Here is a 27,302-nt window from a genome sequence, read left to right on the forward strand (position 1 = left end):
TGCAATGTGTTCTTTGGATATTGAGTTATACATGTGCCACCGTATATCATTCAGCACCGCATATGTGTCACACATGGGCTCATACATCTAACAGCTTAGATGTACTATTGTACATAAGTGCCGCACATATGTAACATGTGTCTATATCTTACATATATTCAAAAATTCTTATTTCAAAGTATTTGACAAATAAAATCAAATAAGCTACAATCAACGGGTTGCATCGTTTTGCACCATTAATGGTTTGCATCTAACGGTGCATGGGAACAATAGTGAAAAGTTATATCAGTGGAATCTCATTCTCACTTTTGCAGCGGACACTACCGTCAGTTGGAGGAGCAATCACAAGAGCTTGTTTATAGCATCCTAAAAAGGAGTGTCCCGGCATTTGACCCCAGGTTGTGTTGTGTGTTTGGATCTGCTTTACATCTCATCCCTTGTGGGCAAAATAGGTACAAAAAAGCCGACTAATGTTGCCGAGGATTGATTTTCAATGAGTTCTGAAAAAGCAGGAGTGAAAACCACTTTTGTAACACCCAGATCCATAGCTCAACTGGCAGACTGAGTGGAGATGGCTCGTTTCAACACTAGACGTCTTTGTATCAATCCCTAGCGGGGGTGGCTAACATGGAGTGTGTGTACTGACATGGGCGTGTACTAACAAGCTAACTCAAAAAAGAAAAAAAAAGTGAAAATCCCTTTTGTGAAGGTGCATTCCAACGGTCCCTAAGGTGATGATTGGTCACCTCTATTTGTATTTTGAAGAGATGATGCTACATGCACACAAAAATAGGACGTTTACGTGACTTGCAGCCGTTCATTTGGACATGCTCCTAGCCATAAAATAGTCGAGTCCAGTCATTAGTTAGAGAAATGTACGGCTACATTCAATTGAATTTATCCCAATTCTGGTTGATTGCGTAGGGCCTCTTAATTTGGGTGGCAAAAAAGATTTCAAGCTGAGCCACTGATGTTAACTTTGGAATAGGGCTGTCAATGGTTTGCAAATCACCTCTATAGATAGCCTCACCTTCAGCAAATTGCTGCAACAGTAATGAGATTTTTAGTGAAAGTCTGTCAGAAAGAGTGAGCCCTCGAGATCCGACGGTCCATATGATATGAGACCTCCACAAAGTTGAAGATGAACAGTCCGGATCTAGCGGTCCGCCTAACCACTATTAGAGCAGACGGGTTTAATCACCCCTCTAACTCTACGGTATAGATGACCTTGAATTACGATCTATAGCTTAGATCGTCCAAATAGACAAATATCAATCTCACACTTTCCTCTTTCTACTTTCATTGTTGCTTCACCTGTATTTCAAGAGAGAGTTTCTTTCCATTAATAGGAAATGATGTGGAGTTTGGACGAGACCAAAAGTTATCCGTTCTTATCATTATTTTTTCTTTTAAATCTTCATATAAAATTGAATATGAAATTCAACTTCAAACGAAGAAAGAAAAATGATTAATAAAAAGGAGGCCAAACCTCATTGGAACCATCCACTAGTGATTGCCCACCATGGGTCCACTTGCCTATGTCTAACATCTACATTCACTTAATGAATGGGAGTGGTAAAAGATATATAAAAACATAGCATGGCACCTTTAAAGTACATCATGAGCCTTCTCTTCAAGAGACACGGAAGGAGCGTGGAATTCAAGAAGATACCTTGTAGCCAAAGATGCATATAGTGCCGCGCCATAAGGAAGCACATCTTCATTGAGAGTGAAATAAGGGGAGTGTGGAAATTGGAGTGGTCCATGTGACTCATTCCTCGTCCCGACGAAGAAGTAATATGCTGGCATCAAATCTGTGAAAAATGCAAAATCTTCCGATCCTGTAATTGGTCTCATTTCTCTGACATTCTCGACACCCAGCATATCACCCGCAACATTTAGGAAGTGCTCGTGCAGGTCTTTGTTGTTTACAGTAACAGGATATGACGGGATGCCATTTGCTTGGAAATCAACAGTTGCGCTACACCTCTGTACAGCTGCTTGTCCAACAATGACCTGTCACAATGGATGAGTTTCAGATTGAAATTTCTAACTCAAATTGAAGAAAGTCTGAATGACTTTGATTCATGGTGTGACGTAAAGGCAACGGTATCGACTGTTATACTTTACGGGGTTGTAACGTTATGGAAAAAAATAACCTGTAACCACTGTTAATGGCCCATCACACTCCCTGTAAAGGCCGTAACAGCCTCTTAATGATTTGTTATGGGGCAAATATAGCTTTTTTGGATTATTTTTTTTTTCAAAGTTATATAGAAAATATAAGTTTTTAGGGGGTGGAGTTGCTTCAATAGAAAAAGAGACTGTAACAGTTGTTATGAGGCTGTAAAAGCCATTATGACCCATATCGTAAAAATAGTAGTAGTGATAGTTATGGCCACTGTTATCGTTACGGAATACTTTGCTTTGATTTAACTATAAAAATATGTGGTCTGCAAGTCCATCAGATCGCCCATATTGATCAAACCAGTCGAATCATCCAACGGGTGACTAAATTTTACTCGCCTGTCTGGGGGGGTGGGGGAGAATTTACTTACCTGGCACTCCCCGGAAGAACAATGATATTCGGACTGCTATTTCTCCCTCGTTTTAAATTAGATTCAGATGATTCTTGGGTTGATTGTGTAGTACTCAAAAAGATTTATGCAATGGTGATGAAATTTGTAGAATCAGATTGTGAGTTATGGGCCACACAAGTGAACAGTGTTGAGCTGTCCAGACTGTTTGAATTCACTGAATGTTTGAGACTTGATTTGAGCAATGATGTTTGAATTGATCTCTTACACCATTCAGAGGATCAAAATAGCTTTCCAACGGTACCAAGATCTCATGATTATTGGAATCATGTTCTCATCACTTGTGTACTTCTAGCTCACCGCACTGGAACCAAAGAGCCAGTGGCGACTCCGAATTTTGGCTGATTTGAGGTGATCTACCTGCCATTTATCACAAATACAGCCCCGCCTTCAAAATGAAGCCTAACTACAATATGATAATACCTCTTCAATCCGTTGCTGGAGTTTTGAAAGGCTTTCTTTAGAGAAGGCCCGGAAGATGCCGCCAATAGTAACAGAATCTGGAATAACATTGAATGCGCTGCCGCCTTGGAATTTTGCTACCGTTACTACCTTCAAGTATACATAAATTGTTCAGCTGAGATTCCAAGGGCAGATTAAATGGACAGAGACCATGTTCCACAAGTTAGAAAACATAAGCTTAATCATAATCATATGGTTGATGAAAGATGCAAACCAAATATATTTTGAACAATTCAAATCATTTAGTTGGGAAACTCCTCTCTTGATAATTGAAGAAAATGTTCACATTCAAAAATCAACCCAATCATTTTGGTAAATGTCATGCATATAGAATTAAACAAGAAGCTTAACATAAATAAACTGTGCATCAGTGTCATCTGCAATATTGTTGCGTAGCACGCCAACAACGCAGTGAACCGAGATCCAATCTGCTCATTTGTTTGTTTGTTTGTTTTTTTTTTTTTTTTAAATTAATTAATTAATTTATTAATCTTTTTAAAATATCTTTGATTTTCATACTAACAATATGTTTATGTGGAAAAAAAAACACCAATTTTTATAATGTCATGTTCAAAACCTAATGAGCAAAAGAGACTGGTTTTCCTAAATCAAGCATGTCTTTAAGGATGTAGAAGGTGCTTCTTAAATGAGTAAAAGAGACAGGTAGGCTTTCATGACTAAGTTACAGGTAACAATAAAGGCGAATCATACAGGGCAAGTTAGCTAAGCCCATACAATCTCACGGCTACATTTGCCAACCTGGCATTTAGGTAAGATACCCGATGTATTGGTCATGTGGACACGCCTCATAAGCCGTGTGTTTTTGGGGCCCCGCTTGATGCTTGACCAACCAGATCTTTCGGACCAAGTCATTTTCAAGACACAGCCCACATAATGCACAGCTTGAAATTCTCATAAAGGTGCTTGGTTGGAACGTGTGGCCTAATTAGCGAAGCTCCCACACATGTAGTCTTGTTTATGCTCATGCTGGAGAATGGACATGCTTTGTAGAACCAAATTGGTTTGGTTTGTCCCAAACGCATATGAATGTGAACACAATAAAAGATGGGTGAAAGTCTATGTGGAAGAGTCAGCCCTCAGAATCATACTACACAATGTGGGACCTCCACAAAGTTGAGGATGAACGGTACAGCTCTAATAGTCCACCTAATTAACTACTACTGGAGCAGATGGGTTTAAGGTACAAGTTAGATGGATAATATTATTCTCTCCATTATATATATATATATATATATATATATATATATATATATATATATATATATATATATATATATATATATATATTCACGAGAAAACCTTTAATGGAATTTTGGATGAGAGCAGAAATGATCAAATTTTATCTTTATCTCCTCATCTAAATCTTCGTCTAAAGTTAAATTTATAATTCAATTTCAGATAAAAGAAGCTGAAATACCTTGCATGCAAAGCATGTGAACAGTTCCCATAAACCAAACAGAAGAAATATACCTGTGAATCCAAGGGATCAGCTTCACGTGAAACAAGATGTTGCAAGCTAACAACTATGTTGGATGCCGCTAAAATCGGATCGATTGCGCGGTGAGGGATTGCCGCGTGACCTCCCTTCCCACTTATTACTGCCTCAAATACTCCACTCCCAGCCATAATTGGACCAGGCCTGGAGGAGACTACACCGATGGGTGAGAATGGGTAGACATGCAGCCCAAAAATGGCTTCAATGTTCTCTAATACTCCAGCTTCTATCATTCTCTGTGCTCCTCCACATCCTTCCTCACCTGGTTGAAATAGAAGGACAACAGTTCCCTATTGCAATCACAATCAAAACAACAATAGTGACCTTTTTGCCCTTGTAGCAGCATTGTCTAAGAATCAAGTTGAAGAATGATGTGATCCAAAGGCTGAGAATATGCATGGTATCATTTGGTCCTGAGTTCCTAAAAGTCAGGCCCATGGTACCAACTGCAGGTGGACTATTCCCAATAACCGTTCTTGATGGGGCAATCTCAACAATTTCTTTTTTTAATAGAGAGATTTTTAATTTATTAGATGTTTTAAAAAAATAAATACAGAAACAGTACATATTTTGGTGGAATGGCCAAAAGATTGCATGGGCAGAATATTCCATGTTGGGAAATTTTCGGGCATGGTCTGTCAACAACAGAGCCCGGCCCATCAGAACAATGGTCTGGATCACCGAACCATGCGACCCACTTGTTGGAACTCAGAATTACACAGATCGTTCATCTGATGATCATATAATTCCTGCTATCAAATACTTGAAGTTGCATGAAATCATAAACAGAAATAGCTTTCCCACATCATAAGAAATGAACCGAGAACCTTAAAACTGGTTAATTTAAAGCCTTGCATTGGAAACTGGAAATAGCATCTATTGTTTTCTCTAAACAAACAACTGCAGGAATCCTTGAAAGTCAATAGAAAATGTGATACATGCATCATTTGAAGCATCCATCCATAATACATGCATCCATTTGAAATACAAATATAAAATTAAAAACCCACCGCGTAGGATCTTGATTGCAGCAACCTCAATGTGCATTGTGCATATATTCAGGTTGAATAATTGTTATAATATAAACTTGTATGCTTGCATAAAGCTGAAAGTTAAGATAGAACTGAATACCTCAAAGATCCTGTAACTTGAAATCTTCAAGAGGAAACGCAGTAACTGCACCCAAATTCCCATGGGGCATTATGGCCCGAACCACTCATCCGGCCCGCTCTACCATATACTGGCCATGGCCAAATTGAGCTTATTGAGTGGTCTAACTGCTTTGTAAGAAACGGGCCTGAAGATAGGTGGTGGACCCTTTTTTTTAAAAAAAATTTGAATGCTTATAATCATCCAATGAGCCTGATGACCACGTGCCATAGATGCCAGAGCCCACCCCAAGCGCATACAGCTGGGCATCGAGTCGAGTCGGACTGAGTTAGGGCTGACCCGACTTGATCTGGTTTTGAAATAGACTTGACCCGAACTTGACCCGACTCGGTATCGAGTCTAGCATGCTTGACCCGATCTGAGTCCGGGTCTGGCCTGGACTAATCTGGACAGAGTCCGACCCGGTCACAAGTACTGAGTTGGGTTGGGTGCAGAGGGTATCCACGGGCTGAAATCACAAGTCAAAACCTAAGTGCAGTTGCTAGAATTGCAGCCTATTCATCAGTTACACGGCATCTCAGATTTGAAACATCATACACACACACGAATTGAGTTTCGGATCTAGCTGAGTCAGTATCGAGTTGATTTTGGGTCGAGTCGAGTTACTGGGTGACCCGAACTCGACTTGGTTTGAGTTCGGATTTGACAAAGTCCACTCTTTTCAGATCGAGTCGTATGAGTCGAGTTTGCCGAGTCGAGTCGTCCCATGCCCAGACCTACTCATACACATTATCACCACAGGAACTCTTAAGTGTAATTTGCATTAGTCAATTATGAAAATAATCTATAGAGATAGAAGTACCAAGTAATTCATTGATTGTAATAAACTGGTTGATTATAATCAAACCACGTAATAGAATATCAGATAGTTCTTGATTGTAATCAACCTATGTGATAGTCTATTACATTGCTCTTATGGGAATTATTTGCTCGCATTGCCAGTCCCCAGCCCAGATAAACGAGGAAGGTTGTGTCAGGTAAACAGCCGGCATTAAACTTGCACCAAAACTTCAACATGAATCCAAACAATATAATGTTCTAATGGCCCTTGATAGAGTGGAATGGCAGTAAAGGATTCATGTAGTCGATCCCAATTAGTAGGGACAAGGCTTACTTGATGATGATGACAATGATGATGCTAATCTTGTAGGGAAGACGCATGAAAGAATACGAATTGAAAGAGTAATCAAACAATAAATAAGTCACTTTGATAAGCAGGCAGGGTCCATGCTTCAACAATCCAACCAATTGAGGTTATGGGCTTCAAGGTGGATGGATCGTTTCCTAGATCGGGAGATCCTTGGCATCTAATATTTGGCCTCATACAAACCAAGGACTCAAGGATACTATCATATATCCTTGGTCCAGGATTTATATAAAAATAAAATAAAAATAAAAATTCCATATGGAATCAAGTCACATGCTACTTTCAACAACTATAATCCTTAAAATTCCTCCAATCAGTGGCTAGAATCACCTGATTGATGTGATTTTGGGGGTATTCCTCATTCACTGTGGGAGCCAATAGACGAAGGGTCTAGATCTCATACACGTACAGTGCTGTGCAGATATTGAATGATTGATAACCAACTTTATATACCAATAGCCAGTGACACAATGAAGAAGACCATAAATTCCAACCTCTACGGACCAATATGAAACTCATATAAACCAATGAAACTATTCAATATATATAACAAAACAGACATCAGTGAATTGCTGAAGAGTCAAGAAATGCATGACAAACACGTACACAATTGACAAAAACAAGTTAAAATGACAAAAGAATTTAAGTAAAGGAAGATAAACAAACGTGGAAACAAGTTAGAGAAATCAGAACCTGCAAATTCTCAAGATGCTCTTGAAGGATCTTTGCAGCACCAAGCAGCATCGTGACGTGGGCATCGTGTCCGCAAGCATGCATCTTGCCCTCCACTTTACTCTTGTGCTCCCACTCCACACTCTCCTACACCAAAATCAACCCAATTCACAAACAAGTATGATATGCTTGGCAACGTGAAATTTAAATCCTTTTCTCATACCCAACGGTTTTTGTTTTTTACATTAGTCCAAACCGTTCAACTTGCAGGATCCTTTGTAGGTGGGACCGTTGCGCAAAATCTGTCCCATGACCTTAGCCATTCAATAAAGCGGCCAGTTAAATAAAAGTTCACCAATAACCAGCATTTAAGAGGAAAAGAATCCGATCAATTCCATGGGTAGGATTTTTTGATTTGGGGTTTTTGGGGTCTGACGTATTCATCACAGAACAGGCAGATGAATTATTTGAACGGATTTTGACCGTACTAGCACAGGAACGGTCAAAATCCCTCAAAGTAAGGGAAGTTTAAAATATTATGAGGTAGTCCGCTCAAAGGTTTTTAAAAGGGAAGTGGATTGGCTGCTGTAGGTACGTGTCGTGCGAAGAAGAGCACTGACGCTCCTCGAGCTCCCAGTTGCAAACGGTTCAAAGGAGATCAAAGTTACATGAGCCTCACATTGATGTATTTATTATATCTACGCCGTTAATCTACTTTTAGAGATGATTTTAGAGCTTTATATAGAAAATGAATCATATCCAAAGATCATCTGGACCACACCACAAGTAGCAGCAGAGATAATGATTTTCACCGTTAAACAATTCGTGGGCCCCACAATGACGTTTATTTTCCATCCAATCTATTCATTAGGTCACAAAGACCTGAATGAAGAGTAAAAACATATTTCATATTGATCCAAAACTTCTGTGACCCCAAAAAGGTTTCAATGGTAGACGATCAATTCCCCACTGCTTTTTGCAGTGTGGTCCACTTGATAGATCTGTCTTATTTTTTGTCTCAAGCTTTAAGACGACCTTGCCAAATGGATGGTGTCTTATTTTTCCTCTCAACCCTTAAGACGACCTCGCCAAATGGATGGACGGTGTGGATATAACACATACCTCATAATTAGACCCACACAACTTGCTGACGTCAATACAGCCCCTTGTGAGGTACACCAGCCAACCCGTTTCCTTTTAAAAGAATCTTGGACTGAAATGTCTCTGTAATGCATTCAAAGGTAATGATGATGGGAGAAAGGAGATGGTAATGCACATGGTTGCAGGGCGACTGTAATTCAAGTTTTTCATATACGTACTATCCATCCGTGATTATGCATGGATGAAGTGGACCACACCGTAAGAAATAGTATGAATTATATGCTACCCTCAAAAATTGTCAGGTGGGTCACGGAAGTTTTCGATAAATATGATACTTATATTTTCCCTTAAATCTATATTTCTATGATATCATGAATATGTTAGATGATATATAAACATCACTGTTGGCCCAAGAAGCCCAATTTATACCCTTTCTTGGTTGATTGCAAGTCGGCACAACACAAACTTACCTGAATGAGGAGCTTCAACAATTATGCTTTCTAATGCCCATTAAAAGGTAGATCCAATCCATTAATGATGTTTATGGCTTAGAATTTTCTTGAGAATGTGTTACCTTCACGCTGTTTCGAGCTATCGATGGCTTACAATGAGAAAAAATGCTTAATAATTTGCCGAAATAATACCTACTATTTTATTCTGTTGTGTATTAGTAGAACTGAATATGTCGGTCTGTAACACCTTATACTTCTTCGTACTTGGGTGGTACCATGGAAACCTAATTAGTATGTATGTGTGGGAACACACATAACCTACATTGCTAACCACTTCTCGATTAGTCATAATTTGACCATTTTAATCGTCCAATCCTGAGATATGATAACCCACAGTGTACCTGATCTGTTGATTTTCAAGATGGACCATCACATCATTTGAAAAACCTATTTTTAGGATTTGACCTCTTTGCTAGACGAATCTAACTGTCCACTATTACTCTTTAATGCATGATCATCGAATCCATTGATCATCAACCTTAGAAATGGGTCGCGAGCAATACACAATTGGGTTATGAGGATTGGACCTCAAACCTAATCGTTAATCACTAAATGGATAAGTCCTTAGGCTCCTAGAACCCTTGGATTAATGTTGATCAATCTTACAAGAAATTGGACCTCAAACCCAATTGCAGTATATCGTGTCTTTTGCACTTCCGAGTGATAAAGTTCACTCAGTATTTTTTCTACCAAGGGAGTCAAAGTTCATATATATGTCGACGACTCATCTCTTCTACATTGAAAGAATCATTAGGTTTTAGTCCTTACCACTTCAAAAAGTTTGGTCACAGGGTACTCTCATACATCTATGAACAGTGTACTCATACTCTCGACGATGTTAGTGGTTACAATGTTATATCTTTTGTCGGAAAATAATACATATGTTCATCTTTCCTTATCTATATCATTAAGAAACTTATTTGTGATGGAGTTCACCATTTGAATGCATTGCATCATATTCCAAAAAGTGGATGTCGGGCATGTCTTAACAGCACCTCAAAAGTAACCCTTCACTGAATTATTTGAACATACATTCTTCATGTTTTTCAAAATATGATGTGCATAATATCCATGGATTGTATAAGGGAAGATGATAGGGACTTCATTGACCAACCCGTTCTGAGTATCTGACATAATAACAACTGAAAGGATCCCAATTGTTTTATATAAATTGTGAAGGAACCACATCCAACTACTATTGTTCTCTGATTCTCCGATCTTATATGCTACTAGGGGGACGTGATTACTTCTATCCAATGTCGTAGCCAAGAAGAAAACACCCTTGTACCTTCTTGTTAAATGTGTTACATCAAGACATAAAATCCTTTGAATATGCAGCTGGAAGCTTTAGATACACTGTCTAATTGTGATGAAGTATCTTTCGAAACTGTTTGTTTCTTCATTCACCTGTAAATATGTCACAATCCCTAAATTTTCTTTTCTCAGCTCATGAAGATACACCGGAAGCTCATTATACGACTCCTCGTAAGATCCCAAGACTTTTTTCGTTGCGATCTCATTACCTTCACATGTTTTCTTGTAATTGATTTCAACCTCGTATGTCTCATTCATTCAATGTTGAATTTCTTGTGGCGTGTAGGTTAGTCTCGAACTTATGCGACTAACGTCAAATTCACTACTTATCAGATCGGTGGCTTGGCGATGATCTCTTCCATTTCTCTTCAAAGTTATTGTATCATGTTCGTTCTCCTCGATAATTGCTCACAGTGTCATATCGCCTCAAGCGACATGCTACATGTGTTCTTGGAGTGGTATGTCTTTATTTTGAACATCCCTATGCCATCCACTATTGATGCATGCATCCTCCAACTACAACTTTTTATAATACACTAAACCGTATATCCCTACTTGTTTGATTTGAAGACCTTAACTGGAATTTGTGGCGCATTATATACTCGTAAAATTTTTTTTATAATCGGCCTTTGTCCTAATACATTTGTTTAACATATATTTCATTGGGTCCATCCACCATTTTTGAATATTCTTGATGATCTACATTAATAAAAGCTGTATTGACTATATATTTATTAAGTTGAATGATATCGGATGGAGCAACGAAAGTATCCAGTGGAGATTGTATCGGATGAGTTGATGATACAGGAATATCTCGATATTCTTCATTAACTAGTAAGTATAAATTTAAGTTCATATGTTGTGAATTAAACTGAATCGAGGGATCAAGGCACGTAGCATTGGTGAAAGGGATGGAGATATCGCAATCATCAACTTTTCCATCCTTACGTTGATCATTGGTCGAAGGGTCGGAAATATCCGTATTATACTCGCTACCTAGCAACCGAAATGATGATATATTACAATCATCAAGTCGTTGATCATGACATGCATCATTCGTTGAAGGGTCAAGTATATCACGATCATCAAGTCGTCGATCGTGACATGTATCATTCCTTAAAAGGTTAAGTATATCACAATCATCAAATCATTGATCATGACATGTATCATTTCTTTAAGGGATGAGTGCATCGCAATCATTGAGTCGTCTATCATGACATGTATCATTCCTTGGAGGGCCATGTATATAGCAATCCTCGAGTCGTCGATAATGACATATTTCATTCCTTAAAGGGTCAAGTATATTGTAATTATTAAGTTATCGATCATTGCTTGAAGGCTGCATATCAGGGGACCATATGTTCAAATGTAATGTAGAGTGTATGCTACGTGTTAGCACAAGAGGTGTATGCTTCACTTTCTCTAGATACAATGGTATCTGAGTAAGTGGACTCTATCCGTAGAAGAGCATTTACACTCAAGATTTTCATTGCCTTTGATCATATATGGAGGGAGTAATCCACGTACTTTCTCACCATACGCAACATTCATTTTCAAATTAAACTCATCCGGTATTGTCTTTGTAATCTAATGCGTTTTATCTATGAGCTCCTGATACGTAATATCATCTCTCACAGCAACCTCTTTGGAGTCCCTACCTATGTACGAGAAAGTCTCACTTTTCATATACACGCTCCTCATCATAATAGCATAGGATGGGCTGACGAGCCATAAAGTTTTAATGTAAGTTAACCTGCAATAAAAATGGACGGGTACAGATTGTCAAATGTGAATGATCTAGGTTGTCAAATGTGAAGGGTCTATATTGTCATTTCTTAATGGTCGATGATGTCCAAACAACATGAAGGGTCGTGGTTATCAAATGTGAATGGTCTAGGTTGTCATCAAATAAGGGCCGAGGTTATCAAAACAACATGAAGGGTCATGGTTGTCAAATGTTAAGAGTTGTGGTTGTTATCAACTAAGGGTCGACGTTGTCAAAACAACGTGATAAGTCATGTTTGTCAAATGTTAAGGGTTGTGGCTGCTATCTTTCCCGGTTGTTAACCTCGACCCTTCACATAGCCCAATCTGAACCCTTTACATTTGGACTGTTAAGATCGACCCTTACTGGATGTTAACCTCAACACTTATTGGATGATAACCACGACCCTTATTGGATGACATTCTACACTGTTACCACTTCTCTACTTTTACCATCCTTAACACAATGCCATAACACGTCACAACCTAGTTCCTTAAGAAAACAACATCGACAATGCCAAGATTTAAGGTTTTATTTACCTTAAAAATGAGTAACACTATAGTTTACTATGACAGTAGGGACTACACGATCAGGGTGGTGGGAGTGGTGGATGAATCTTCATTGAAAATGAGTTTTGGGATGAACGCTAGAGAATGCTAGATAGACGCTGGAGGAGATAATGGCGAAGAGAAATAAATGACTTAAAAGAATAGGAGTTTTCGGATGAATACCGAAAAATGCCAGATGCACACCAGATGAGAGAAATATTGGAGAGAAACGATGGAGTAAAAGTAGTAGTGGGTCCCATGATCTTCAGTTTTCTAAGAAAGAAGAAGGGCCTCTGTAGAAAGTATGAAAATGCAACGTTTGGCTATTCTAATGGTGTTTGTACACCGTCTGTGGGGTCCATCATTACACGTACGTGGAATACACTCCATTCATAAACCTTAGAATTTCATGAAAGACCATAGTTAGAAGCATGATGAACATCTGTAAGTCACATTGGCCACACATATAAGGATAATTTGATCTGAAAAGTTTTTAAAAATTTGTCCTTCATCCTCTTAATATTTTAATCTTCACTTACTTTTTTGAATTTTGACCAAAATTACCGCTAGAAAAAGGGATCGTTCATCACACACTAGCCGGCTGAAGTAGCACTACTGTTTTGCTCCACTCATATTTTCAGCAAATGGTGTACAAGACTCAGTGATCTATGACATTGATTTGATGGGCCCCTGTAATACCCTGAACTTTTCAATACCCGAGTATTGAAAGTCCTCGAGTATTACCATAAATTAAGCCTATTATGTGCACATGTACAATACCAATCTAATCAACCTAACCCTACATCCATCCTCCAACATGAATCTGACCGATTAAGAATGATCTTCATCAATAAATCAAGTCATCCGACCAGTGATCATGTTGTCTAATATGTGTACCTTCTCTTAACTGAATTGGTGAATAACTCTCTATCCATGATGATTTAGACGTAAGTTCTTTTGTAATAATTATTTAGAAATGGGCATAGGGCCATGTAGAACCATTAGATTTAACAAACTCTTAGATCAGCAATAATTATGAAAATGCCATTAACATAGACCCCTGAATTCTAGATCATATAGTTCCCATGATCCATTTCATGTGAAATTTTATACCAGGCCTAATTATCATAAATTAACCATACACATCGAATTTCATCCCTTAGATCATAGTAAATCAGCTACTTAGCCTCTACATCCTTCTGTACACTTATCAAATCGAGATTCCGACCCGTTCATCTTGTTAACTCCACATGAATATGCTTAATCCAGCATTAGAATTACAATCTAAGGAAGCTACACATGTGAACAAGTCACTCGAATCTAACAGTATACGTGTCATACCCCTAATCACTCCAGAAACACACCTTATGACCATCCATTTACGAAACTGACTGTACATCCACTGACATACATGGCCAGAGTACTAACCATCAAGTCCCCTTATTTTTAACAAGTCATCTGACCATCCGTCATGTTTGGATTCGTCAAATGGGCTATGTAAACATCATGGTAAACCGATCATCATGAAGATCTTAGGGTTTAGGTCAAAACCGCCTGGTAACTTGTCAATCAGAGGTGTACAAATATTAATTTAGAATTTTGAATTATATTAGTCATTAAAAGAGAATTTTAGTCATCCTTGAGAGATCATGGCTCAAATTTGGGCGATGGAAAGAGCGTGTAAAGTAACGATCACCCGTCACATTTCACTTCGTTTAGAGGGTGAGGTTGTGGAGTACGGACGGTGGAGGTCTGGACTAGAGAAAAGGGTAAGATTGTAAAAAAATAAAAAAATAAAAAAATCTCATGCATAACTCTTAAGCAATCAGTTTACGTAAGTTTCCTTTCACGGTGAATTATCACCAATACATGGTTACAAAGTGTGGCCCACCTATGATTTGAAATTTCCCCATATTCTGTCCCCTGGCCTAACATGACCCCGCCAAACCAATGAATGGAGTAGATCTCACAAAGGACATCATGAGTGGACCTCACATGATATCACAGTCAAATACGGTACCCATGACAAGGTTTTAGAAATATTTTCACGTTGGATAGTACCCACCTTTCCAAACGTGTTATGGCCCACTAAAACCTAAGATCTACTTCATACTTTGATTCATGGGCCAACACAATACAAAGGATTTGATGAAGGGAGTGGATTTATCAAGAGGCCATCCTAAGTGGATCCATCAATGTTGTACAAACGAGCTGAAAACAACATTCTCAGCGGACGACAAAAACAGAGGGGATAATGAATCAGACACTACGGTTCTCGGATTAACATCCACTACACCAATCGAAACTGTCTGACTGTAAGCCATACCAAAACCGACCACAAATCCTCTGCATTGTCTCAATGACGGTGCTGCTGTTGAGCACGACGTTACGTAATCAAGGTGCGTAGCCGACTCACCAGAAGCTTCGAAGCCATCTATAAAAGACTGCCATCGGATGCGCTACAAAATAGAATAGAGAGGAAAGAAAAGGGAAAAGAGAGAGGAGAAGAAAAGAGAGGAGGATAGTGTGGGTACGCGGGTTTCTACCCTCCAACTCCAACCCGACCGAGTCAGGTAAGCTCGTTTCCTCCCCCTTCTTAAAACTTTAACCCAAGCTAAAAATGGCTTCCAACAGAGCCTCTAAATGCACCCTGAAGCAAACCAAAAACCCAGGATTCACCAGGTCGTGTGGGACTGGTAATGGAGCCCACAAACTAGTTCAAAGTCGAGTCTTTTTCAAGCTCTAAGATAGGTGAAAATGGCCTAAAAATGGCCACGGTTGGAGCTGGTATCAGGCCTCAACAGGCCTTGATTCGAGTTGGGATTTCAAGACTTAGATGGACCATACTAGGAGCCAAGATCTGGCACCCAGGCCATGAAAATGACTGGAATCAGGCCCTCATCAAGCCTTGGATCCAGCTGAAAATGGACCTCACCATAAATCTGGTGGGCCTGGTTGAGTTTTGGGCCACCCTTTGGACCATCGGCTGGGCCGACCCAGGCCTAGTTCGGGCCTCGAATGTTGGGCCAATTTGGGCCTGAACTTGGAGCAAATCCTATGCCCAATCTGGGCTATTTGAAGAACAAAATCTGGCAGGCCGAGCAGCTCTAAAGCGAGCCCATGTGATTCTATTCATAGGCCCTTCAAACCTTCAATATGTTTAGAAGTTATTATCTAATGCAAGCTAATCCTCTCGGAAGCTACTTGCGTCACTTGGGGTCATTAGTTACACACGGGGATTCAGATCAAGGGCAGGACTACGATGACTCAGGTGATGCCTTTTCCCTTGGGCTTTCCATCTCTAAGTTAGCCAAACATAGAATACATCAAATTGCTACCACTAGTTTAAGATCCTAATACTTATCATAAATTTCTAAGTTCTATTAACTGCCTTATCTCAAATTCATGATTGATGTATCATGTTCATATTACATACTAGGCTCTTATGCTAGTTAATGAGTACCATTCATGAATAATGATTGTTGTTCTTATGTTTAATATTATATCAATTGATAGTTGGTACTATAGTCTCATGATGACACATTGAAAGTTTTACATCCATTATGTAATTCTATACACCTTCATATAAGAACTTATGATTGTGAGTCGCTTTAATATCTAACTCACAATACTATGCGTAGAGAACTCCAATATTGTATATGAACCACACTTGGGGTGTAACTAGACAAATTTTATGTGGAAAATAGGGCCCTTGACCTAGTGTCATTTTGATCAAAAGGTTTTATTTAACATCCCAAGGTGAAAAACCTCATGAGCCGAGGATGGTGGTCATGGGACATTATGTTCGAGCTGTCAGCCTATGCTTGGTGACGAGCCCCCGTAGTGACCATTGAGTTACTTAAAACGGCTGATTATAACTGGAATAATAATGGTTTGGCTAATCATGCATCCATAGCATATTGGCGATGACGGGTGGCTAATTCTGGATGCTGTAACACGTGCCCTTAGGATCATTGGGGTATCATTTTGCTAACTCCCAGACCACCGACTATCGATATATTTATCCGATTGGAAGAGCATTCCTAGGTCGATGATTGCATGGGTGACGAGCCCAAGTCCAACTGGATGAGCATCCCCAGGTTGATGTGCATTCATACACCCATGCATTTTAATAAGACTGCATCTTGCCTGTTTTGGATTATTTCCTAGTTTTTCTTTAAATTATGTCTGTTAAGGTGACGATGCGTAATCTTGAGGAGAATTTATACTGAGCTGGCTACTCATTTATCGAATATCCAACCGTACAGAGTATGCAGGTGTAGATGGAGAGGACAGTAGCATTAACGCTAACGGTACGATGGTGGAGCCTGAAGACGGATAGCAATAAGAAGTGGCCGGTTGCTTCAATTTAATTAGTAGTAGCAGTACTCTTATGTTCGATTTGATACATTGATACTTTCAAATTTTTATAATAAGGCCCCCAGCTGAGTGGACCAAATATTTGTGTTTATATGATATAATCCATGCTTTATGCTATTGTACTCTGACTTTAATCTTTCCGCTAGATATTTGATTTATTAACTCTCGGGTTTTCGGAACGAGTCTTGTACTAGGGTTCTAAAAACTGGGGCATTACAAGTTGGTATCAGAGCGGAGTCTGAGATAGCCAGGCTGTGGGATCTATGTACAAAATTTATATGAAAATAAATTAGATGAAACTTAGAAAAATCCTCGTAGAATGTAGGTAGAATGAAAAACATAGAAACGAAAATACTTAGATTCCCCCAGAGAATTTTTTTTTTTTAATAAAAAAAGAACTTACAAAGAGGCCCCGATATTTAGAAGAGATTTAGGATATGGATTGAAATCCTGGGTGCCCTAGAAAAACCTTCTAAACAATGCTAGTCGCGTCGCGTATCCCTTGTTTTCTCTTAATGATTGGACTTTCCTGAGATGGTGTTACCCGCTGACGAATGGTGCAGTTCATTTAAGCATGACTTATTTAATGATCGACATATACTCAATGTTGCTCTCATAGTCATACCATGCTAATCCACTACTTTATCACTTGAACCACAAAATTCTAATCTCTCAGAAGCCATGCCGCAGTATTATGGTCCCAACGAACCAATACGGTCGATGTTCACCCCATTCCGTCAACCGAGCGCCAGAGGGAGCGCAGCCCTGTCTACACACCAGGCCTTCTAACTAGAGTGGCGAAGGTCCGAAGCTGTTGGGGATTCTCCGTCCCCTCAGGTTTTTGCGTCAGGGCTGCCCTCAAAATACTTTGAGCAGCCAACGCATATGCAGATACGCATATAAGGGCAGTAGCTTTTCAGCTTTCGCAGGAATGGCCGCAACAATGCAACAACAACAGGACACATTTGCACAGCAACGGCGGGACATGCATGCATTGATGATGGAGACTTTACGGAGTACGGATCGCCGGGAGTCATCACGAGATAGAGAGGGCCAAGTTGCAGATATCTTTGAATGATTCTAGAGGCTTCGGCCACCCACGTTCAAAGGGGCGCCAGATCCAGTGCAGGTGAAGCACTCGCTAGCTGGCAAGAATCACCAAGCTAATGCGGCCTCTGATTCGCAGATGGTGACCTTGGCTATCTTGTAACAGCCTGAATTTTCATGGCCAGAGTATGTACTCGTGTTGAGGAAACTGAGTGTTAATGATGTATAAATTGGATGCTTTAGAAAATCGTACTTTTTTTCTTTGGGGTCACATCCAAATACATTCATGAAGATATCATTCACAAGAATAAAATCAACTGTATTTATTATATTTCATCAGAGTAAAAGAATAATCAAATGCCCTCATAATGGGAGGTTTATTATAACATCAGAGTTCACAGCGGAAGTATAAAAACTAAATAGTAAAACTCTCTTCAGATTCTTTTAGTATAATCTTCTATAGGGAAGTAGTCCTCTAAGTCTTCAAGTTGTACGTCACCTGAATAATCTATACGGTTGAGAGAGGGTCAATGTCCTACTCATAGTGAAAGTTATCCTTTAAGATAAACAATAATTCAAGAGATACATAACAGGCAAAGTCAGGGTCTGATACATCCCATGCTCCACTAACACGAGGGTATCAGCATGCGCAAACAACTTACATGAGATGCATGCCTAGCAAAGTATATGGGGCTCATCATATGTAGTGATCATTACATTGTGGAATACAATTTATAGATAATTGGATCGACCCGCATCCCATAACTACGGATATTCGTCGGCATGGCTAATGCTATCGTGGATTTACGAGAACTCCTCAGAGCGCACAACATATGGGCTGGGTGAATTACATGACACGATTTGTTCATGGAGAGACCATTTGCGACATCCAATCCCGGAGTGATGTGACATTGTATTTGCGAATTACACACATCGATTTGTGCACCAGTACCTGAAGGCTCAAGGACTTACGTGCCCCAAGAGGGTCTCTACCCATAGCGCATTACGTCCATGATAGAATATTTGAATTACTAGTTGTGATACATCTTACACATCACTTGCACTTATAGAGATAAATTGAATCTTAAAACATATAATTGAATCTGAATCATGAAAGATATAAACTGAATTATGGAAGTCTTGGAATAACAAGACCCATGCTCAAGCTATAAAGATAAACGGCACGAGGCCAAAATAATAAAGAGAAGAGCGACAAGGGTCAACTCAACACAAGTGGCGATAGCCAAACATAATAAGAGAATAGTGACAATGGTCAACTCCATAATAAAGAGAGCGATAATGGCCAACTCAAATAAAGAGACGAGTGGTAGAACCAACTCAAATAAAGAGATGAGGTAGGGGAAAAGCTTGTATCCATGACCTCACATAAATTCAGAGAAATCCCTTATATTTGACATCATGTCGTAAACCCAAAGGGCCAATAATTGTAATGATAATACGGAATCAATTGATAAGATAATTCCTAGAAAAATATAAACATGGAAGGCAGGATGAATCACATCATTAAAGGTATGAAAAGACATGATAACTCTTATCATTAAAGGTAAGAAAAGGTAAGATAATTTCCATCATTAAAAGTATGAAAAGGCAAGATAATTCATATCTTTAAAGGCATAAAAAGGTAGGAGAAATATAATAACCTAAATTAGTGTAAGCTTAAAGAATAAAACAATCACCTTTGATGTCGGATTGCCCTCATTTGTTCTTGTGCTTACGCTACAGGATTGAGTTCTAAAACAATTCAAGAGGTTAAGATTTTTGCCTAAGATTTAGGTTTAGGCTTAGAGGGGTGATGACTTTAGGCCTTAACCTAATATGGGGTTATTAGCAGATGAGCGATTTACCCATAACGTTGATTAGTAAAACTAGAATTTACCTCTTGAATCAGCCCAAATCAGCGAGTTGACTCACTGAGTCACCTTGAGTCGACTCGGTTGGACTCTATCTACTTCTTTCTTACTCTTTTCTTCTCTTTCTCTTTTCCTTTCTTCCTTTTCTTTCTTTCTTTTCTCTTTCTTTCTCTCTTTCTTCCTTTCTTTCTTTCTTTTCTTTCTTTCCTTTTATTTTCTTTCTCTTTCTTTTCCTTTCTTTTTCTTTCTCCTTCTCTTTCTCTTTTCTTCTCTTTTCCTTTCCTTTCCTTTCCTTCTTTCTTCTTCTCTTCTCTTTTCTTTCTTTCTCTCCCTCTCCTGTTTCTTCTCTTTCCTTCTTTCCTTGTTGGTACGTCCAGCAGGCCTGACGGACGGTTGCCAAATCTCTCTCTCGCCTCTCCTTGTTTCTCTCCTCCTTCCTTCTCTTGCGTTTCTTCTTGGTCGGACGCTGCTGCCCGCGGTCCGAGCCTGAAAATCCTCTGCGTAACTTCTTTTACGCAGAAAGAAAGAGACGGCGTAGACCTTACGCAACTTGTTGTAGCGGCGATAAAAGGGACCTGCGTATGGAAGAAGTGAAGGGGGGTCATCGTCTTCACGATTGAATTTCTTCTCCGTGGGACTAGTCGGTTTTGGCGTGGCTTCCATCTGGATGGTTTGGATTAGGCATCCGATCACAGGTAGTGGGCCACAACATGTTCCAGTGGACGATGTTCGCGTTCCGAAGGCTCCACGCGTAGCCTAGCTGCACCGTGGTTCGTGTGTAAGTATACGTGTCCTATTATGCGCAGGTGAGTAGATTCTGATCGAATCCGATCTCTAGACCTGATGGACGGTCCAGATCACCAGACTAACAGTTCGTAGTGGGCCACAGGCTTCGCAGTCGGACGATGTCCGTTCAAATGGTGTGGCGCCTGGCTTCTTGCGACAGTTTTTGTGGACACGTGTGTCTTCATGGGAGCACGGGACCAGATATTTTTTGATCGGGCCAGGCTTCTCTAAAGGATGGACGGTTCTGATCATCTTGTGGGACGGTCATGGTGAGCCACCCATCGTCCAGTCGGACGGCGTCCGTTCTCACTGCGAACGCGGGAGGAGTTTCCTTCCTCTCAGGACTCTGTCGGGTCAAGCTGTTTTGACCGAAAATTTCGGTCCAGTGTACTGCTGTTGCACGTGCACGTTGTACACATGCATCATATGTGGGGCCCGAAGATATGTCTTGGATGAATCTACACCGTCCATTCGTTTCTCCATGTAATTTAAGGTTAAGCCCAATATTGAAGCATATCCACATATCAGGTGGGCCCAATTTAATTATTAATAGTTGATCTGTCCATTGGGTCAGTTTTACGACGATCTAAGGGTTGTAATTTTTCCTGTACAGTTAGTTTATGATACAGAGGCACGGTGTAAAGTTTCGCATTAAACGGATAATGAGAACCACGTGTCTAGAATCCAGTGGCATAGGCTAATGGCGTTTTCGTAATTATTGCTGATATGAGGGTTTTGTAAAATCTAATGATTCCATATGGTTTTAGGCCCGTTTCTAAGCAATTCTTACACAAGAATGTATATCTAAATTGTTATAGATATGGAGTTATTCGTCAATTTCCTTTAAGGGAAGCCACGTACGTTAGATCACATGATGAAGAGTTTTACCTTGAAGTTTATGGTTAGATGTCTTGATCTATGAATGGAGATCATCTCCAATGGTTAGGTTAGCATCAGGGCAAGGATGTAAGGCTAGATTAGATAGATTGGTACTGTACCCATGTACATAATAGGTTAAATCTTAAGGTAATACTCGAGAACTTTCAATACTCGGTATTGAAAAATTTGGGGCGTTACATACATACCTGTTAGAAGGAGAAGCAGAAAACTGGTGGCAGAGTGTGCAGCGAGGCATCCCAGCCACGTATGCCTGGACATGGGCAGGCTTCCGGGCAAAATTCCTGGAAAAGAACTTTCCTCGATCATGCAGGAATGAGAAAATAGCCTAGTTCTTGAAGCTGGAATAAGGTGATATGACCGTTGCCCAATACGAGGCCGGATTTGATGACTCTCCCACTTCGTGTCTAAGGCCCTGGAAGATATGGAATACAAGCTACAAAAGTTCAAGGAAGGACTCAGGCCAGGAATTCAATCATGGCTATGCGCTTGGGATTTTGGGGACTTGACAGAACTAGTGGACAAAGCCATGCGGGTGGAAAAAGATTTTGAGCGTACCATGAGGACTCGCCCTCCAGTGAGCGACACCCTAGTCAGGCGCCTCGCGCCCTACTAGTACCAGAGAAAAGGGTCAGGGTCATACCTGTAGGTGCTCCGCTCATGCCTCCCATGAGTAATTGCGACTATTGCCACAAAGCTGGACATTTTGTGTGAAATTGTTTCAAGAAAATGAGGGACGAAGCATTACTCCACCAGCAAAATCACCCCTAGCCGGGTCCAGTAATAGCTAGGGCAGCACTTAGGCTACAGCCGCCTAGGTCGGGACCTTCAGTTTAGCAGAGGGTTCCCCCTGCCCACATGTTTCTCGTAGCCGCTACGGAAGCTGAGGAGGACCCTCATCAGATGATTCATGGTACAACTCATATTAACGGTACCCCTGTACTCCTCTTATTTGATTCTGTCGCAACTTTATCTTTCGTAGACTCTACTATTGCAAACAAACTTGAACTGAACATAACCCGAATGCATGCCCCCTTAGTTGTAGCATCTCCCATGGGGAAATTCATCGAAACAGAGAAAATATGCTGAGCTTACCCTCTAACTCTTGCAAGCCATGAAGTGGTTGTGGACCTGGTCATGATACCTATAAAATGGTTCGAAATCATCCTAGGCATGGATTGACTTTCTCAAGTCCTGGCAATGATGGACTGTCGCGGCAAAATAGTCACTATAACAGTCCCTGGACAGCCCCTCTTTACAGTAAAGGGAAGGAGTAGGCATAGCACGTTCGAAAGCTTACAAGCCCTAGACAAACTAGAATCAGTCGAGTCCATCATCAGCCTAATCCCAGTTGTACGGGAATTCCCCGAGGTATTTCAAGAGATACCGGGGCTGCCCCCAAGACGAGTGATAGATTTTTGCATAGATCTCAAACCAGGAACTGCTCCCGTATCATTACCCCCATTTCGCATGCCCCCTTACGAAATGGAAGAACTTAGGAGTCAGATAAATGAGCTGCTGACCCAAGGTTTCATCCGCCCCAGCGTTTCTCCGTGGGGAATGCCAGTCCTTTTTGTGAAAAAGAAGGACGGGTCGATGTGTCTCTGCATTGATTGCCGATGATTGAACGAAGTCACGATAAAGAACAGGTATGCCCCGCCACATATCGACAACCTATTCGACCAGCTCAAGGGTGCAAAGTACTTCTCCAAGATCGATATGCGATTAGGGTATCATCAGCTGAGAATCAGGGATAAGGATATCCCTAAAACAGCATTCAGGACTCATTATGGGCACTACGAGTTCCTGGTTATGCCCTTTGGCCTTACAAATGCCCCGGCAGTATTCATGGACCTGATGAACCGAGTTTTCATGCCTTACCTAGACCAGTTTGTGATTATGTTCATTGATGACATCTTGGTTTGCTCTAAAAGCCAGGAGGAACATGAACAACACATGCGCAAGGTCCTGAGTACGCTGAAGGATAATCAACTATATGCTAAGCTGTCCAAATGCGAGTTTTGGGAAGAGGAAGTGAAGTTTTTAAGGCACGTGGTGAAGGCAGAAGGTATAGCGGTCGATCCTGCTAAGGTAGAAGCGGTGTCAAGATGGGAGCAGCCCACTACAGTTACCGAAGTTTTTAGTTTCCTGGGCATGGCAGGGTACTACAGGCACTTCATCAAGGAATTCTCGAGGATCGCACGACCGCTCACTTAGCTGACAAAGAAGAACGCCCAATTCACATGGGACGAAAACAAAGAAGCAGCCTTTCAGGAGTTGAAGATGAGGCTAACATCCACACCGGTGCTTACTCTTTCACAAGGAGAGAAGTTCGTGGTATACAGCGACGCCTCGAAGTTGAGTCTAGGTTGCGTACTAATGCAGAACAACAGGGTGATCTCTTATGCTTCTCGTCAGTTGAAGAAGCACGAGGAGAATTACCCGACTCATGACCTGAAGTTGGCAGCCGTGGTCTTCGCTCTAAAAATATGGAGGCATTATTTCTACGGAGAGGACTTCCAGTTATTTTGCGACCACAATAGTCTGAAATATATATATTCACGCAAAAGGACTTGAATATGCGCTAACGTTGGTGGATGGAGACCCTTAAGCACTTCCATTTTAATATATCTCAAACTCGGTGGCCGATGCTCTGAGTCGGAAGAAGAAGCATGAACTGATAGCCGCTCTGATGATTAAAGAATGGGAAATGATGGAGTTTGTCTAGGATTTAGATGTCTAACTCGCACTCGATGAGCCAAATGCTTATGTGACTCTTCTGACTGCGAAAACGACCCTGCTTCACCGTGTGATTTCTGCCCAAGACCAGGACGCATGGCTTACTAAGATAAAGGAGAGGTGTAGAAGTGAGAAAATGCCCGGTTGAAGGATTGGCAGTGACGGCGGTCTTCAATATCAGGGGCAAGTATGCATACCCGACAATGCAGATCTGAGGAAAGAAGTGATGGTAGAAGCGCATCATTCTAGGTTGGCCATATACCTCGGGAGTATGAAGATGTATAATAATGTGAAGAGGCAGTATTGGTGGAGCAACATGAAGAGAGACATAACAAGTTTTGTAGCAAGATGTATGGTGTGCTAGAAGATAAAGGTTGAGCATCGCAAGCTCGCAGGCCTTCTTCAGCCACTACCAATGGTAGAATGGAAGTGGGACAACATCTCCATGGATTTCATTTCGGGACTTCCTAAGACTCAGAAGAAGCATGACTCGATATGGGTTATTGTAGATAGGCTGACGAAGTCTGCTCTATTCCTTCCCATTCGTATGATAGACTTAATTAATAATTTGGCTAAGCCGTACGTTCATGAAGTCGTTCGATCGGACGGGGTTCCTCGGGAGATCATATCAAATCGTGACTCCCGGTTCAGATCCACCTTTTGGAGGAGGTTACAGGAGGAACTCGGCACGAAACTCAAGTTTAGTACGGCTTTTCACCCCCAGACAGAGAGAGTAAACCAGGTTCTAGAAGACATGCTGAGGGTGTGTGTCCTCGATTTCAGGGGAAATTGGGACAACCATTTGGGCCTTGTAAAGTTCGCTTACAATAACAGTTTCCAGTCCAGCATAGGCATGGCACCTTACGAAGCTCTTTATGGTCGCCCTTGCCGAGCTCTGCAGTGTTGGGCAGAAGTAGGAGAACGAAGTTTGTTAAGACATGAGCTCGTCCAGGTTACTACTTAGGTAATTGATGTTATTCAGAAGCGTTTGCGCATCGTCCAGAGCCGACAGAAAAGCTATGTAGACAATCGACGACGCAACCTGGAGTTTGTGACTGGTGATCACGTATTTCTGAAGATTTTGCCTATGAAGGGTTTGATGACGTTCGGACAGAAAGGGAAGCTTGCACCTCATTTCATTTGTCCTTTCGAAATCTTAGATCGTGTGGGAGCCGTAGCATACCGCCTTGTGCTACCTACTGCACTGACGGATATCCACAATGTTTTCCACATATCTATGTTAAAGAAGAACACATCGGACGAGTCGCACATTATTAGCTGGGAGCAAATTGAACTTATAGATGACGCTTTTTATACTGAGGAACCTATCCGCATCTCGGACCACAAGGAGCAAGTCTTGCGGACAAAGACTATACAATTGGTCAAGGTCCTTTGGTCCCATCACGGAGAAGAAGAGGCAACTTAGGAACGAGAAGCAGAAGTCATGGAAAAGTACCCTCACTTGTTCAACAACATGCCACAGGTAATTTCAAAGGTGAATTTTTTTTAAAAGTAGAACAAATAAATAAATTTCGGGGACGAAATTTTATTTAAGGGGGGTATATTGTAACACCTCGAACTTTTCAATACCCGAGTATTGAAAGTCCTCGAGTGTTACCATAAATTTAGCCTATTATGTACACGTGTACAATACCAATCTAGTCAACCTAACCCTACATCCATTCTCCAATATGAATCTGAGTAATTAAGAATGATCTTCATTCATAAATCAAGTCATTCGACCATTGATCATGTTGTCTGATATATGTATCTTCCCTTGACTGAATCGATGAATAACTCTCTATCCATAATGATTTAGACGTAAGTTGTTTTGTAATAATTGTTTAGAAATGGGCATAAGAGCATGTAGAACCATTAGATTTCACAAAACTCTTAGATCAACAATAATTATGAAAATGCCATTAACATAAACCCCTAAATTCTAGATCACATAGTTTCCATGATTCATTTCATGTGAAATTTTATATCAGGCCTAATTATCATAAATTAACCATATACGTCGAATTTCAGCCCTTAAATCATAGTAAATCAGCTACTTGGCCTCTACATCCGTCTGTACACTTATCAAATTGAGATTCCGACCCGTTCATCTTGTTGGCCCCACATGAATATTCCTAACCTATCATTAGAATTACAATCTGAAGAAGTTACACACGTGAACAAGTCACTTGAATCTAACAGTATACGTGTCATACCCCTAATCACTCCATAAACACACCTTATGACCATTCATTTACAAAACTGACTTTACCTGGCCCATCCCATACTTGATCAGCACTCTTTCAAGGTATTCTACCTAGGGTTATACATCGAGCCGAGTCGAGTCAAGGTGGGCCAAGCTCGGCTTGACTTGTCCATGCTATACTCGAGCTCGAGCTCGCCCTCGAGCTCAACATTGAAGCTTGGCTTGTTTGCCAAAGCTTTCGAGTCGAGTTCGAGTCGAGCTAGTGGTTCGAGTCAAGTCGAGTTTACCTCGAGTCGAGTCAAGTTTACCTCGGTAGGGCAAAAGAAAGAAAAAGAGGGAATGGAGACGGGTAGGGTCAGGTAGGGTTTTTTAGTAAAAACTTTTAAGTTTTAACTTTTTTATAAAAAAAACTTAAATATATATTATATATTTAATATTAATAATTTATATATATTATATTATTAAAATATATTACTCGAGCCGAGCTCGAGCTTTGAGTCAAGTCGAGTTCGAGTTCGAGTCGAGTCTAGTTAAAATACACCATGGTCGAACTCGGCTTGATCTCAACTCGA

At 40.5% G+C, this 27,302-nt stretch overlaps 1 protein-coding gene across 1 annotated transcript in view; it reads right to left on the reverse strand.

Annotated features, from left to right (window-relative positions):
- Positions 1–1,573: 1,573 nt before the first annotated feature.
- The window catches only part of LOC131219670 (IAA-amino acid hydrolase ILR1-like 4), a 36,870-nt gene continuing 11,141 nt past the window's right edge, over positions 1,574–27,302 (reverse strand). Inside the window, exons 2-5 of the mRNA XM_058214872.1 lie at positions 7,586–7,711; positions 4,551–4,865; positions 3,021–3,149; positions 1,574–2,016 (exon numbers count right to left, since the gene is read on the reverse strand). Coding sequence (XP_058070855.1) covers positions 1,609–2,016; positions 3,021–3,149; positions 4,551–4,865; positions 7,586–7,711 — 978 coding nt within the window. The 3' untranslated portion in view covers positions 1,574–1,608. The remainder of the gene's footprint in view (positions 2,017–3,020; positions 3,150–4,550; positions 4,866–7,585; positions 7,712–27,302) is intronic.

The sequence above is a fragment of the Magnolia sinica genome, chromosome 1 (assembly GCF_029962835.1).
Source record: "Magnolia sinica isolate HGM2019 chromosome 1, MsV1, whole genome shotgun sequence".
Taxonomy (NCBI): Eukaryota; Viridiplantae; Streptophyta; class Magnoliopsida; order Magnoliales; family Magnoliaceae; genus Magnolia; species Magnolia sinica.